This window comes from Mobula birostris, chromosome 4 (assembly GCF_030028105.1).
Source record: "Mobula birostris isolate sMobBir1 chromosome 4, sMobBir1.hap1, whole genome shotgun sequence".
NCBI lineage: Eukaryota > Metazoa > Chordata > Chondrichthyes > Myliobatiformes > Myliobatidae > Mobula > Mobula birostris.
Window position 1 is genome coordinate 88406060 of NC_092373.1, and position 17388 is coordinate 88423447.

General features: G+C 43.0%; 1 protein-coding gene across 4 annotated transcripts in view; it reads left to right on the forward strand.

Moving 5' to 3' along the window:
- LOC140196465 (glypican-5-like) overlaps positions 1 to 17388 on the forward strand; it is a 648398-nt gene that overhangs the window by 214433 nt on the left and 416577 nt on the right. For all 4 annotated transcript variants that reach the window (XM_072255728.1, XM_072255729.1, XM_072255730.1 and 1 more), the window contains exon 4: positions 4090 to 4223. In XM_072255728.1, coding sequence (XP_072111829.1) covers positions 4090 to 4223 — 134 coding nt within the window. The remainder of the gene's footprint in view (positions 1 to 4089; positions 4224 to 17388) is intronic.

Genomic DNA, 17388 nt, shown 5'->3' on the forward strand with positions numbered 1-17388 from the left:
ACATATCATCATTATTTAGCTGATTATGACAAGTTAGAATACAAGATATCAAGTATTACTTGAACAGAGCAAACATGCAAATATTTGCCCAGGAGGGCAGTTAAAAGGGATGCTTGTGCTTACGAGTTGAGTTTGATGATTAGGAGTGGGGTCTTGAGTTCTTTAATTTAGATGCTAGTAGAAGCATACTGTATCTTCCATTTTGTCTCATGCACAATATTATTTTCCAGCACATCCTTATTACAGTTGGCAGGCCCTACGATAAATAGGCAGTCGAACCAAATTTGTTTTAAAAGAACATCCATGCTTTTCAATTTGATTACTCAACAGAACCCAAGGTCAGCAAATCTGTTGTTTCATGACCTGCCTAGAGTTCCAATTACTTTCTGTTTCTCTAAGCTTAGCATCAAGGTATTGAGCTGAATGTTGTTCTATTTTGCAATCTACTGACTCGAGTGCAGTCCATCATATAAACCTGTAGCACTCTAGTCTATAAGCTGGACCTACTTGATCACTGGGAATTAAGAACCTCTTCTATAATACAGTTCTTGCTCAATAAGCATGACCTTCAGATTGGATTGCAACTGGTTAATATGCAGCTATGTCCTTGAATCTGCTGGGGTCATCTACTGTGTCCAGTGCTCCCAATGTAGTCTCCCCTATATTGGTGAGACCCATATAAATTGGGGGACCACTTCATCAAGTACCTCTGTGCCATCTGCCAAAAGCAGAATTTCCTGGTGACCAAATATTTTAATTCTGATTCTGATGACTATTCCCATTCCGATATGTCGGTCCTTGGCCTTGCCTTGTGCCACAATGAGGTCAACCTCAGGGTGGAGGACAACATCATATACTCCGTCAGGGTAGCATCCTACTTCATTGCATCGATATCAGTTTTTTTTCTTGTAAAAAATAATTTCCCTCCCTCTTCCATTCTCTGGCCTCTTAACTCTTCTCACTTGCCTATCAACTCCACTTGCATTCCCTCCTCTTTTCCTTTCTCCCATGATCCACTCTCCTCTCCTATCAGGTTCCTCCTTCTTCAATCCTTTACCTTTCTCACTCATCTGCCTTCACTTGTCACTTTCTAGCTATCCTCCTTCCCCCCTCCCCCCACCTTTTCATTCTGGCATCCTCCCCCTTCCTTTACAGCCCTGAAGAAGGGTCTCAGCCCAAAATGTCAACCATTTGTTCATTTCCATGGATGCTGCCTGCCCTGCTGAGTTCCTCCAGCATTTTGTGTGTTGCTTTGGATTTCCAGCATCTATGGAATGTCCCTTTTTATTTTACTGTCACACCAATAAATATCCAATAAATGGCCATTTTGATGCAATGCTGTTTGTGTGAACTTTGTAGATAGACCTTGGGCATTGCAACTTGTGGATTGGGTATTGTAGACTTGCCAGTGATGCTTTGGTCAGGTTTAGCTTTGGGAACAGTCTGCTGCAAGGATTTTGTGTTCACTATCTGGGAGCACTCGTTGTCTGGCAGAACTAACGACTTCCCTGTGAAGCTGACCTCTGCAGCTTAGCATGGAGTTGTGCCTGTGAATAATTTGTAAAACTAATTTCATATCCCTATGGATAATGACAGAAATAATAATAGTGACTTCCTCCACAAGACAGCTGTTTATCCCGCTCAGTCCTTTCAAAAAATGACACCATCTCCAAATTTGTTTGGAAATGAAATGTGCTTGAATTATGCCCCATCTTTATTGGAATGTTTTGTTTAAATCTTTTCAGTTGGGTTCCAGCCTGTCACTGTACTAAACCAACTCTAAGGTCAACCATTCTAAGTGACTGACCAAATTCTTTCTTCATTCCATATGATCTACTCTACAACTTTTTATACAGTTGACCACCATATTCCTTTCAAAACTTCTCTAATTTTACCACCATATATGGAACTGCACATCCCTGCAACCATTCTCATCTCTCTGGTGATAACTAGAGAATCTATTCTTGCACCCTTGTCTGTATGCTGGCAGCATTGAACTTTGAACAGCATCAGAATCTTTATCTACCTGTCCGCTTGGTTGAAGTTTTCAGACTGTCTAATATCTGGTGGTGAGAAGTAAGAATCTCTTTCAGCTAAGTAGTTAGAACTTAATGAGAAGAAACGAGGAGCAGGAGGAATCCATTTGCCATTCAATAAGATCATGGCTGATCTATCTCCAACACTATTATCATGCAATCAATGATTGAGAATTCCATCAATTTGCCACCCTCTGAGTGAATAAATTTCTCCTCATTTTAACCTGATCCCCTCTTCACACATCTTGAGATTGTGCCTTCTAGTTTTAGCTAGAGAAGCCATCTTTGATGCATCTTCTCTATTGGGCTCTCTAGATAAAAATATTGAATCACCTCTCATTCTTCCATCTAGGGAATAGAGCTATAATCAATCTCATCTTGTTTTGGGACAGATCCACCATTGTAGAAACCGGTCTATGATACTTTACCACACTTCTTCTCTGGCAATTATATCGTTTTTACAGTAAGGATACTGAAATGGTGTACACTGTTCCAGGTTTGGTCTCACCAAGGCTCTGTATCGTCACAGTGAGATCCATTAACTTTTGCACATAGATTCTCTTGCTATTAAGGCTAGTGTACCACTTTCACGACGGAAAATTTAGCCAGTTGATTTTGATTCCCAAGTGCAGACTCCATTCCTGAAACAGAAACTCTCAAACTGTTCCTGAAAACCGTCTGGGGATGTACCCAGCCATTGAAGGTCATAATTGTTGATAAATTTCCAATCTGGTGTCTTTGCCATCCTTTGGACCTTCTGTTTCCAGGACTGTGCCCATCCGCAACTCACTTCATCTGACAGCCAAGCAGTGTCTTTGTTGCATCTAGAAGTGCCCTGAAGTACTCCTCATTTTGTTCTCTATAAAGCTCAAGTCTTCAAGTTCCATTTATATCCCAGTCATATAATGCCAAATTTACTTTGGATCCCACAAGCCATGTTAAAATTTTATGTTAGTTTTCAAATACCCCTTGAACTTGCTCTTTTTATAACTCTGCAGCCTTCTCCAGTTTCACAACCCTGCAAGATAGCTATATATATTCTGTTCACTATTTGAAAATCCTTAATTTAAGCATTGTACCATTGATAAAGTTGTTTTTAACAACCAAGGGTCTGAGTCTTGGAATTCTTGTAATTACTCCACCACATTTTCTAACTTTAATCTAGGCACTCCTTAAACTAAAATAAACTTTTGGCTATCTGTTCTCATGTCTTTTTTTTTTTGTCAATTTTTACATTATTGAGTTAAATTCAGGATTGTATGTGACTTTGAAGGAGGCTTGTAAGTTGTGTTACCTGATTCTGTTGTTGCTCTTGGCTGCAGAGATCACAGATTTGGAAAGTTGTGTTGAAGTAGCAGGTTAAGTAACTGCAATGTACTTTTTAATAGATACATATTATAGCTACAAAGCATCGGTGGTGAGGGAATGAATGTTAAGCAAAGGTAATAGGATTTACAAACAAGCAGACTGCTTTGTTGTGGATAGTGTCAGGCTCCTTGTGTATTATTGGAGCTGCACATGTCCAGGAAGTCGAGAGTACTGGATCACACTACTGATATGTGCCATGTAGGTGGTGGGAAGGTCTTGGAGTATTGGGAGGTGAGCCACTCACTAAAGGATACCCATCTTCTGATCAGCTCTTGCAACCTTAGTATTTAAAATGTGACTGATTCAGTGTGGTTCTTGTTATAGCATTCCCCAGAATGCTGATGGCTGATGTTGGATTCTGTACAATTTCTGCAGAAGCACTGAAGTATATTTAATTTTAAATGGGAACATGTGGAAGTCAGTAGGATGCTAAGAGTACACACAATATGTAGTTGAATATATAGACTTGAGGGATTTATCTAGATGTTCTGAGTTAACTAACTTCGGCATTTTTTATTAGGCATTACCCATCACTGAAGCCTCCCTTAGGTTCTCAGCATCTGGAATGAAATGATATTTGGAAAATATTTACATTGGTGTTAACTTCATCTACAATTCTGCAACCATTCTGCACCTCGTTACATTTACACTGATATTAGTCTTTATGTGTATTTTTGTATTGCAGGTGAGTAAGGTTTGCGGCCAACCCCAAGAGCGACCAATAGCAACAATGCTAGTAAGCACTGTACAGACGCCAGCCATGGTGAGCTTCAAACCACAGGCAGCCACTCAATTCGCCAACCTCACCCGCAGAAGAAGGTACTGACAAATTGCTAGTAATATTCTCTAGTTAATGCAGAACGTTCTTTGCTTTCCTTAGACAGATAAATAGCTGATCATCATTCATGGTGTTAGGCAGTGTTTGGTGTCTGATATCCAATCTAACCTGTCTTTGTATCATATGAATCCTTAGCCCAGAACATGACTGAAGGCAAACTGGGAATCATGGTTTTAGCCAGAGATCTCATATGGTAGTGCCTTGGTGCAATAGTATCTATGTAGAACTGTGATATGTTGAAATTAATTCTGTATGTGGGAAGCTTGCTATTTCCAAATGAAATTGGAGTCTATAATTACCTCATTGATATAAGGCTGGAAGGAGGACAATTAAGTGTTTCTGCACTTGATCTGCTGCTGTGTCCCTCTCTGTAAAGTTGCCTGTTCATTGACATTGAGTGAGCATCAGTTAAGGCAAGCATGGATGAGAAACCCTAAGAGACCTTCACCTCAAATACCAGTAATGATAGACAGCACCAGCCAAGTACTGTTCCTTAACTGTAGTGCCATTATATCTGAAGCTTGTACAGGAAAATATCTCACCCATGGTGAGACATCGAATACAGAAGCGAAGGAGAATGAGTAGGCTATTGACTCATCGAGTTACTCCACCATTCAGTAAGTTGTGCCTGATACTCTTTCGCAGTATTGTTTTCCCACTCTGTCCTCACACCCCTTAATTGCCTCTTGGCACCTAGAAATTGAACTCCCTCTTTTTCTGCAAAACACATACAAAATGCTGGAGGAACTCAACAGGGCAGGCTGCATCTCTGGAAAATAGTAAACAGTTGATGTTTCAGGCCGAGACCCTTTAGCAGGACTGGTTCACAAAGATGCCCATCTAAGCTAGTCCCACTTGTCAGTGTTTGGCCCATATCCCAATGAATGCATGAACACTACCTCACTTTTTAAGATTTTTTTCTGCTGTTTTTGCACTATTTTTAAATTTAACTATTTAATATACACACTGTAATTCATTTATTTATTTTCTGTACTCACATGTATTGCATTGTACTACTGCTGCAAAGTTAACAAATTTCACGAAATATGCAGGAGATATTAAATGGGATTCTGATATCCCTTTCCTATCCATGTACTTGTCCAAGTACCCTTTAAATGTAGTTTATGTACCTGCCTTAACCAGTCCCTCTGGCAGATCACCTCAAATACAGATTAGCCTCTAGGTGAAGAAGGTACCCCTCTGACTCCAATGAAATTTCTCCCGTCCCATATTAAATCTGTGTCCTCTAGTTCTTGATTCCCTAAAAAGGAAAATTTGTTCAATTTTTCTACCATGATTTTTCCCATCATACATTATCCAGTTTCCAACTTTAGTGAGCATTTGTCTTCAATAATCTTTCTCTTTTTATCTACTTATAGAAGTTCTTTATTGTCTGATTTTACATTTCCTCTAAGTTTGTTCCAATATTCTAATTTTGTGTGCTCACACAAAAATTTTGTTCACACATTCTGATGACACATTAATTTTGCAATGGCTTTTTTGTTATATATCATACTTATCACATTTCCTTGTGATATAGCAAAGGAGCCTTTCAGCCCATTGTATCTGTGCTAGCTTACAGCGCGTTCCTCTCAGTCCTATTCCTCCACTTATTTCCCTACATGTTACTTTAGCTAGTTAACTCCTCTCGGATTGTCCTGCCATCAATCTAGACATTACAGTCACCATTTTTCCTACCAATATATCTTTGCAAAGTGGGAGAAAACCTGCATGGACACCGAGATAATGTGCAAACTCCACCAAGACAGCACCAGAGGTCAGATCAATCCCAGCTTGCTGGTGCTGTGAGACAGCTACACAACTTGCTGCACCACTGTGTCAACCCTTGACTTAAAACTATATTTCACTATCTGGGCCACAATTACTTGTGTGTTAATTTATGCCCTTTCCCTTCCTGGTATAATTTGGTTCTGTCTTTTCTCATGAGCATTCTAGATTTCTTTTCACTGGGACCATCCTTCCAGCATTATTGCATCACTCTACCCCTGCCCACTACCATTTATTTAGCTCTGGTGTTTGAGGAAGAAATACTGGCTGAAGACACTGAGAGAACTCCAAATATATTTTCAACTAGTGTCACTTTAAACATTTCTCCCACCTGACTCTTCAGTCAACCACCTCTGCGGATTTCAAAATCTGACGACATTCTCCGAGCCTGCCTTCCTCTCCTTTCCCTTCCCCGTCCCCAACTATCCCCCTTCTCACCAACAGCTAACCAGCCACTCTCCCTTATGGAGAGTCTAACCCTTTCCCAAATGTTGCCGTTCGCAGACTCCAATACTGTTCCTGATTGCTGATTTTGATTCATTCCCTCCCCCCTGCACCCCGAAGACCTCTAGAAGTTCAAAGTACATTTATTATCAAAGTATGTGTGCATTATACAACCTTGAGATTTGTCTCCTAACAGGCAGCTACGAAACAGACACTCAAAAAAGAATATATGTAAAGAAGACTGTCTAACACTCAATGTGCAGAGAATAAAAACCACATAATGCCAATAAAAAGGAACCCATATAAAAAAGACCGTCCAATGCCCAATGTGCAATAAGAAAATAATCATGCTGACAGCAACCGCAAGCAAATAGTGTTTCTGAACTGAAGTCCGCAAGTGAGTCCAATAGTTCGGTGCAGAGCTGAGTGAACTTCGTGGAGTAGTGATCTGAACCAGCCTCCACCTCACCTTGGGCCTCTACACCCTGACCTTTTCAATATGGCCTGACACTTAATTCTCCGTCCAAACATTGGGTCCTGCTGCTTCGAGCAGTGATCTGAACTGGCCTGTACCTCGTCTCAGGCATCGATACCCTGACCTTTTCAATCTGGTCCACTAAAAGCTGTCTGAAGCTGATGTTCTACGTGGCTCTGCAAAAATTAGAGCCCCATTCTCTCAGAAGAATGAAGATAGATTAGGGCACTTTGAAAGGCAAGGCTTTGTTACTGGAGGATTAGTTTTCCTCAGTGAACGTGAAGTCACTGTGTAATGTAAGTCAGTGAAGCAGTTCGTGATCAGGACAGTGAGCCAACAAATGACTGGTTCAGTTTCTCATATTAGTGTTAGTTAATGGATCAACAGCCACCAGAGACACAATAGGCTGAACATTTTTTATATTTTGCAATGATTCTATACAACAGAATTGGACTTGAGATGCAAATTTCTGCGATAACAATTCACAGCTTTCACTGATCAGCTGCTGCCTGAGCTTGCTGGTTGCAAGCCTCAAACTTCATTCATAACACGATCTGTTCACCTGGTGCTAATTTCTACTACTCACTTCCGGTACAGTACTAGGCTCTTCTGTGCAAAGTGACAGTCTCTGGGGCACTGTGTACTTTGTGAGCTGGTGAAGCACTGAATGATTGAGAGTTCAGATGGCAGGGGTAGGAAATTTCTGAGTATTTGTACTTCCCTGTTTCACCCAGCTTGAAGCTCAGGACTTCACTCTTTGCGTTGGAGAGCTAAACTTCTGATTGTTTCTTTGTGCACACTCCAAGAACTCATCCTCCATGACATTATGGTAAAACTTATTGACCTTTCTCTGTATATAAAACTCATCCATGGTGACTACAGACCCATATTACAATGTCTCTAATCTCCTGTTTAATGCTGCCCCTCTACAGCACCATCACTGTTTGGAGGTCTATGAACAATTCTACGCCATGTTGCAAATGCTGGAAATCTCAGATAAACACAAAAAATACTCAGTGTTTCAGGCAGCATCTGTGTCAAGAGAACCAGTGAACATTTCAGACCATTTATCCTGCACTATTGTAAGTCAAGGTTTGTCCAGATATCTTGGGGCAATGTTGCCATGTTCAGTACCCACTCTGCTTTCACTGTGAAGATTTCATAATCTGTCCTATTAAACTGTGAAAAATAGCCAACAGTGCAGGTATTAGTTCCATCCTGTCAAATTCTACACTGCAGTCAGCATCTTAAGCTGAGTAACACTGATAAGGGAAGGGAGAAGACAATATGAGTGAGTTGAATCTAGATTTTACTGTTCAACAGCCAAAACACAAATGTGACAGTGAAGTACCAGTACCTTGAGAGACAGAGGAAGACACATTTGGAGCACTTCCACAGTACCTTCAAAGTAATAGGGAAAATTAGGATGTTACAATAGATTGAAATTCCCAATTAAATCAAATGTATATTTTGTTTGTGGATGTTGCCCCGGGGCACATTTCTCTTGAGCATTTCTTCAGAGTAACAAGTGTCCTGCTTTCATTGCTGTGTAAAACAGAAGCTTCATGTTTGTGACTTTATTTTAACATGGGGCAGAGGTTTCATCCTGGTTACAATGTGGTCTTGAAGGGAGTAAAATCATGGGAAGGAGATAAAATGTGAGCTAAGACCAGACTTTGCTGCCAGGACATTTTTCTCTGTTTTGCACTCACTCTTCTATGCTCTTTCCTGTGCTTGCACCAACATTTGCAATTTTTTGCATACTTCCAGCTCCCTTTCATGCAGAGACACACATTTTCTATGCTTGCACACGTACATGCATATACTATTTTCCCCTCCCTCCCCCCTCCTCCCCCCCTCCTCCCCCCCTCCTCCCCTCCTCCCCTCTCCCCTCCTCCCCCTTCCCCTCCTCCCCTCCCTCCCCCTCCCCTCCTCCCCTTCCTCCCCCCTCCCCTCCCTCCCCCCTCCCCTCCCTCCCCCCTCCCCTCCCTCCCCTCCTCCCCCCTCCCCTCCCTCCCCTCCTCCCCCCTCCCCTCCCTCCCCTCCTCCCCCCTCCCCTCCCTCCCCTCCTCCCCTCCCTCCCCCCTCCCCTCCCTCCCCCCTCCCCTCCCTCCCCTCCCTCCCCTCCTCCCCCCTCCCCTCCCTCCCCTCCTCCCCCCTCCCCTCCCTCCCCTCCTCCCCCTCCCCTCCCTCCCCTCCTCCCCCCTCCCCTCCCTCCCCTCCTCCCCCCTCCCCTCCCTCCCCTCCTCCCCCCTCCCCTCCCTCCCCTCCTCCCCCCTCCCCTCCCTCCCCTCCTCCCCCCTCCCCTCCCTCCCCTCCTCCCCTTCCTCCCCTCCCTCCCCTCCTCCCCTCCTCCCCCCTCCCCTCCTCCCCTCCTCCCCCCTCCCCTCCTCCCCCCCTCCTCCCCCTCCCCTCCTCCCCTCCTCCCCCCTCCTCCCCTTCCTCCCCCCCTCCTCCCCTTCCTCCCCCCCTCCTCCCCTTCCTCCCCCCCCTCCTCCCCTTCCTCCCCTTCCTCCCCCCTCCTCCCCTCCTCCCCCCTCCTCCCCTCCTCCCCCCTCCCCCCCTCCTCCCCCCTCCCCTTCCTCCCCTTCCTCCCCCCCTCCTCCCCCTCCTCCCCCTCCCCCTCCTCTCCCCTCCCCCTCCTCTCCCCTCCCCCTCCTCTCCCCTCTCCCCTCCCCCTCCTCTCCCCTCCCCTCCCCCTCCCCCTCTCCCCCTCTCCCCCTCTCCCCCTCCCCCTCTCCCCCTCCCCCACTCCCCCTCCCCCTCCCCCCCTTACCCATTTCTCTCCACTTCCCACTTTCCCCACCTCGTCTGCACCCAGCTCCCCAGCCCTCCAACTCAACACACTCCACAGTCCAGCTACACTTGCCCCCCCGCTCTCTTCTCCCTTCTCCATTTCCAATTGTTTCCCTCTCCACTCACCTGCAGCCAACTCCTGGTGGTTTCTTCCCAACACCCACACCCCATCCCAGCAGCTGCACCTTCTGTGGCTTACCAGACCTGCCTCCAACACCCTCCCCCAAGCAACACTCCCTGGGACGAGTCCACCCAGTGCTGCCAGAAGTTGTGGCTGCTCAGAAAATGAAACCTTATTCTTCCAGAAGATAAAGGATGGTTTGGAGCACTTTAAAAGGCAAGGCCTCTTTGCTGGAGGATCTGTTTTTCCTCATTTACTGTGAAATCACTGTGTAATTCAGGTCAATGAAACAGTTCAATGATCCAATAAACAAGCAAGTAAGTGGCCATTTAACTTGCTCCTGCTGGTGTTTATTCACAGATAAAGGTTAAGCGAGAAGTACTTGCTCTCACCCTCATTCCCCTCCTGCCAGGGAGAATTCCTCTATAGTTCTTGAAACATTGCTTTGGAGCCTTTACATCACATCTGGTCCATGATCCAAAAGTACCTGTTACCAAAGGCTTTGGCCCATTTGTTTTCAGTCGGCTCACGTCTCCATTAAAATGGAGATTAAAAGGATCCCATGAGTGTGTTATATTCATATTGGTGTTAATGCCTTCTAAGCTATAAGGCTGATTTGGCAAGCTTTGTGCTGGGCAAAGTTTACTTGCTGGCAGCAAACACTCAGAAAATTGGCCACATAAATTCTGCCTTTAGCTTCTCATTTAACCATAAGAAGCGACTAATTACACTTCTTTGTAATCCTGCAGCCCAATTATGTCATTTCTAAAGTGCTGATTCGCAGCTATATAAAGTTGTTATTTATTACACTGCACACTCAGTAATGTTGTGATTCTCAGTTCTCTGCTGTTAACTTCTTCAATGCCAGTTGCTTCTCTTTCGTTCCTTTCCTTAATGTTCCTTTCATTTGTTCAAAATACTGACCACTTTTGGGTACTTAGGACAAATTATGGTCTGTGTTTTAAAAAAAAGATTTTGGGCAGTGAGTTATGTATCACAGCCTGAACTCCCACGTCAATAGGTTCAAGAACAGCTACTTCCCTTCAACCATTTGCCAACCTACACATCCCTAATCACTACCTCAGCATAGCAACAATATGACCACTACATGGCAATTTTTGTGTTTTTCTCTGTTCTAATTGTGTTTATTCTTGTAAAATATGTGTATAATTTAGTTTAATTTGTTATTTTTGGTGAATGCTTTAAGATTGAGTTGAGGTTTATTATGTACATAATACCCAATGTAGAAATCACATGAAAATGAGCTTTCTTTGTGGTAGCAGCACAGCATGTTATCAATATATCAAACATACGTTATGTAAGTTTAAATTAACATAAATTATACATAATTTAAATGGAGGTAAACATAACATTAGTGCAAGTTAAGAGAGATGTATCCCAAGGTAGAATTAGGGTTCTTCAAGCAAATTCAAGAATCTGATGGCATTGAGGAAGAAACTGTTGTTCATTCCTGGTGTTGGTTCTCAGGCTCCTGTACCTCCTGTCTGAAGAGAGCATGGCCCAGATGGTGGAGGTCCCTAATGATGGATGCCATCTTTATGAGCTGTCGGCTCTTTTAGGTATTGTTGATAGTGGGAAGGCTGTTCTTGTGAGGTCACATTTGAAGTTTCACAATTCAAAAGAAGGCCACTCAGCCCATTGGTACTTGGATCTTTCCAATCAAGTTCATTTTCCATTCATTCCTCAATATCTGCAAATTTCTGTTATCTGTCCAATCCTTGTGAACTTCCTTCAGATTCTCTCCAATGACAAGACATCCTTTCTGAGATATGGGGCCCAAAACTGTTGATACTCTAATTGTGGCCTGACCAGTGTCTTATCAGACATCAGCTTTATCTCCTGGCTTTTATATTATTTCCCCCTTGAAATAAATGCCAGCATTGCATTTTCCTTCTGTGCCACAGACTCAACCTGTAAATTAACCTTCTGGGAGTCTTGCACGAGGGCTCCTAAGTCTCTCCACACCTCTGATGTTTGAACTTTCTGCCCATTTAGCTATTAGTCTGCACTGTTGTTCCTTTTAACAAAATGCATTATCATACATTTCCCAGTACTGTATTCCAACTGCCACTTCTTTGCCCATTCTTCCAAATTGCCTAAATCCTGCTACAATCCCATTGCTTCCTCAGCACAATGGAGATGTGATAAATGAATGCCTCATGCCGAACCTTATTGTAGTTTCCTGCCCAATGTGCGCTTTCAAGATTTTATGTAGCCTAATAGATCGCCATCAGAAATGTTTAGTAAACTTTTCTGCTCTGATTCATTCACATGAGTTAATTAAAAAAGAATCTAGGGCATGGTTATCTTGTGTAGAAATACATATTCCAGTGGCTTGAACTCTTGTGGACTGTATCAAAGGTGGTGATGAATCAGCATACTGGAGGGGGATTGAAAATCTGGCTGAGCAGTGTCATAACAACAACCTCTCATTCAATAAGACCAAGGAACTGATTGTAGACTTCAGGAGAGCGAAACCAGAGGTCCACGAGCCAGTACTGTGGAGAGTGTTAATGACTTTAACTTCCAGGGTGTTACTATCTCAGAGGACCTGTCATGGATATATCATATAAAAGTAAGCACAACAAAGAAAGCACAACAGTACCTCTGCTTCCTCTGGACAGCATGTCATCAAAAACCTTGGCAAACTTATATACAGTTGAAGTCAGAAGTTTACATACACCTTACCCAAATACATTTAAACTCAGTTTTTCACAATTCCTGACATTTAATCCTAGAAAACATTCCCCATCTTAGGTCAGTTAAGATCACAACTTTATTTTAAGAATGTGAAATGTCAGAATAATAGTAGAGAGAATGATTTATTTCAGCTTTTATTTCTATCATCACATTCCCAGTGGGTTAGAAGTTTACATATACTTTGTTAGTATTTAGTAGCATTGCCTTTAATTTGTTTACCTTGGGTCAAACACTTTGAGTAGCCTTCCACAAGCTTCTCACAGTAAGTTGCTGCAATTTTGTTCCATTCCTCCAGACAGAACTGATGTAACTGAGTCAGGTTTGTAGGCTTCCTTGCTCGCACACCCTTTTTCAGTTCTGCCCACAAATTTTCTATCAGATTGAGGTCAGACTTTGTGATGGACACTTCAATACCTTGACTTTGTTGTCCTTAAGCAATTTTGCCACAATTTTGGAGGTATGCTTGGGGTCATCGTCCATTTGGAAGACACATTTGTGACCGAGCTTTAACTTCCTGGCTAATGTCTTGAGATGTTGCTTCAATATATCCACATAATTTCCCTTCATCATAACGCCATCTATTTTGTGAAGTGAACCAGTCCCTTCTGCAGCAAAGCACCCCCCACAACATGATGCTGCCACCCCCATGCTTCACGGTTGGGATGGTGTTCTTTGGCTTGCAAGCCTCACCCTTTTTCCTCCAAACATAACGATGGTCATTATGGCCAAACAGTTCAATTTTTGTTTCATCAGACCAGAGGACATTTCTCCAAAAAGTAAGATCTTTGTCCCCATGTGGACTTGCAAACTGTAGTCTGGCTTTTTTATGGCGGTTTTGGAGCAGTGGCTTCTTCCTTGCTGAGCAGCCTTTCAGGTTATGTCGATATAGGACTCGTTTTGCTGTGGATATAGATACTTGTCTACCTGTTTCCTCCAGCATCTTCACAAGGTCCTTTGTTGTTGTTCTGGGATTGATTTGCACTTTTCACGCCAAAGTATGTTCATCTCTAGGAGACAGAATGCCTCTCCTTCCTGAGCGGTATGATGGCTGTGTGGTCCCATGGTGTTTATACTTGTGTACTGTTGTTTGTATAGATGAACGTGGTACCTTCAGACATTTGGAAATTGCTCCCAAGGATGAACCAGATTTGTGGAGGTCCACAATTTTTTTTCTGAGGTCTTGGCTGATTTCTTTTGATTTTATTTGTAAACTTCTGACCCACTGGAACTGTGATATAGTCAATTAAAAGTGAAATAATCTGTCTGTACACAATTGTTGGAAAAATTACTTCTGTCATGCACAAAGTAGGTGTCCTCAATGTCTTGCCAAAACTATAGTTTGCTAATATGAAATCTGTGGGGTAGTTAAACAATGAGTTTTAATGACTTCAACCTAAGTGTATGTAAACTTCTGACTTCAACTGTAGGTGTGTGGTGGAAAGTGTGCTGAATGGCTGCATTATGATCTGGTATGGGACCACCAATGCCTTTGAGCAGAAAATCCTACAAAAGGTACAGGATTCGGCCCAGTACACCATGGGTAAGGCCTTCCCAGCCATTGAACATATCTACACCAAATGCTGTCATAAAAAAACAGCGTCCATCATCAAAGATTCTCACCACCCAGCCACGCTGTTTTCTCACTGCTGCCATCAGTTAGAAGGTATGAGAGCCTCAGGACTTACACCAGCAGGTTCAAGAACAGTTGCTACCCCTCCGCCATTAGGCTTATTCTATTTCACAACACTCTAACTTCAGTCATTCTATGTCTGGTGTTCCCACAGCTGATGGTCTCACTTTAAGGACTCTTTATCTTTTTATTTCATGCTTTCAATATTGATTGCTATTTATTTATATTTGCATTTGCACAGTTAGTTCATTGATCCTGTTTACAGTTACTGATCTATAGATTTAAAAAGTATGCCTGCAACAAAAAGAATCTCAGGGTTGCATGTGGTGACATGTATGTACTCTGATAAAAAATTTTACTTTGAACATTGATGCAGTTATTCCCAGGCCCTGAGAAGCTCAATAGCTACTGTATTCCGCTGAGTATCTGTACATGTAGTTGTAACTTTGAATTCTGTTTTCAGAATTCTCTCATCAGAACAAAGAGCTAGAGCAAACTTCTCGGTGACAATGTAGGACAAGAGTTCAGGAAAATGCCTAGAATCTGTATGCAACAACTGATATTGTACATAACCCATGTAATCTTTCAGCCCGTTACTGCATACTGCCCTACTAACTTGCATCACACTATTCACATGCTTTTCCCAAGGACAACTAAAGCAGCATTATGGATTAGCTCTACATTTGTAGCTAATTAGAACCTGAAAGGAGATTTATGGAAGCTTTGATCCCAAGGATTTAGCAAAGTAGTATTGAGGGAACATTGCCCAAAGCACGCAATTGAGGACAACCCACTAAACTGTGCCAGATCATCACATGTCTGTATCTTCCCTGCCAAGTGAACTGTCAATGATAAATGTAATAAGTCAGCTATGTTTAATACTCTGTGATTTATACACATGTTTTCTTTGACACTCCAACTGTGTGGTAAAACTTTCAGAGAGAGACCCATGGTTTTTTGGTGAACTTGAAGACACTGTGTTGATGAGATACTACTATTGGGAGCATCTCAAAATTTTCATGACTTCCAAGGTGTTGGGAAAGAAACTTGTGCTTCCAGTTGGGCCAGAATTTAATGTTCAAAGTAAATTTGTTATCAAAATACATATATAACATCATATATAACCGAGATTAACGTTTTGTGGGCATCCACAGCAAATACAATTAAATACTGCACCCGCCAGGACGGACAAACAGTGCATAATAGACAACAAAGTGCAAATACAAGAAGGAAAAAAATGATAAATAAGCAATGAATATTAAGAACATGAGATGAAGAGTCTTTGAAAGTGCGTCCATAGGTTGTGCGAGAAGTCATGGGGGTGAGAGAAATTATCCCCTCTGTTTCAAGATCCTGATGGTTGAGGGGTAATTACTGTTCCTGAGCTTGCTGGTGTGAGTCTTGAGGCTCCTGTACTTTGTTCCTGATGGCAGCAGCTAGAAGAGAGCATGGCCTTGGATAGTGGAGGTCCTTGATGATGGATGCTGTTTTCCTGCGACAGTGCTCCATGTAGATGTCTTCAGTGGTGGGGAGGGCTTTAACCATGGTGAACTGGACTATATCCACTACTTTTTGGGCTTTTCTGTTCAAGGGTATTGGTGTTTCCACACCAGGCCACAATACAACCAGTCAATATACTCTCTACCTCACATCTATAGAAGTTGATCAAAGATTTAGATAATATGCCAAATCTCCCCAAGCTTCAAGAAAGTAGAGGTGCTGCTGTGCTTTCATTGTAATGGCACTTGCATGCTGGACCCAGGACACATCCTCTGAAATGATAACACTGAGGAATTAAAAATTTACTGATCCTCTCCATCTCTGATCCTCTGACGAGGACTCTGGTTTGCTTCTCCTGTAGTCAATAATTATCTCTTTGGTCTTGCTGACATTGAATGAGAGGTTGTTGGTGTTGCACAACAGTTATATGACAACAGTCATATGGTAAGAACTTTGATTTTCCAGACATTTTAGTGTGCTAAATCAAATTATCATCTATTTGTGTCCTCAGGAAACAATTGTGAATTGGCCAAAATATGCCTGAGATAGCTGCAGGGTGCCAAAGTGGAATCTGCCCAGTTCCTGCTGGGACCACATTCATCGTAGGGCAGATATTTACACTTGGCTACGTAGTAATGCGAGAAGGGCATCAGTCCTTAAAGGCACGTTCCCCATGGCAGCCAGACAGCAAAACACACTGTGCCGATGTGGAGGGACAAGTGGCTTAGAGGATAGGAAGAGAGCTGTGCTCAGAGGGATCAGAGCATCTTTGTCACTGAGCTTTATGCCAGGAAGGTGGAATTGTGCACTGAGTGTGGGATAGTTGGAGGGGGATTGGGGACAGGAGATCTGGAGATTCACAAGCCTGGCAGCAGATGGTTTCTCCATCAGTGTAAACATACACACAAAATGTTGTGACATGAGGCAGCAACAAATATTGACCTTCAGGCCTGCATTGCTATTCAGTAAGATCATGGCTAATACTATCCTGGCCTCACATTACTTTCTTGTGCTCTCTCCACACTCCCTTAACTCTAATAATTTAATTATCGATCAGTCTCAAACCTCCAACCCTGTGACTCTCAATTCAGGAGCCCCTCAGGGCTGCATACTGAGTCCCCTCCTTTACTCCCTGTATACGATGACTGTATCACCACCCACAGCTCTAATCTGCTAATTAAATTTGCCAACGACACTACATTGATTGGTCTTATCTCAAACAATAGCGAGGTGGCCTACATGGAAGAAGTCATCTCTCTGACACAGTGGTGTCAAGAAAGCAACCTCGCCCTCAATGTCGCAAAAACTAAGGAGCTAGTTGTTGATTACAGGAGGAGTGGAGACAGCCAACCCCTATTGTCATCAATGGATCTGGGGTTGAGAGGGTAAACAGTTTTAAGTTCCTCGGCATCTACATCACCGAGGACCTCATGTGGTCTGTACACACCAGCCGTGTGGTTAAATAGGCACAACAGTTCCTCTTTCACCTCAGACAGTTGTGAAAGTTTGGTATGGGCCCCCAAATCCTAAGAACTTTCTACAGGGCATAACTGAGAGCATCCTGACTGGCTGCATCACTGCCTGGTATGGGAACTGTACCTCCCTTAATCGCAGGACTCTGCAGAGAGTGGTGTGGACAGCCCAGTGCATCTGTAGTTGTGAATTTCCCAT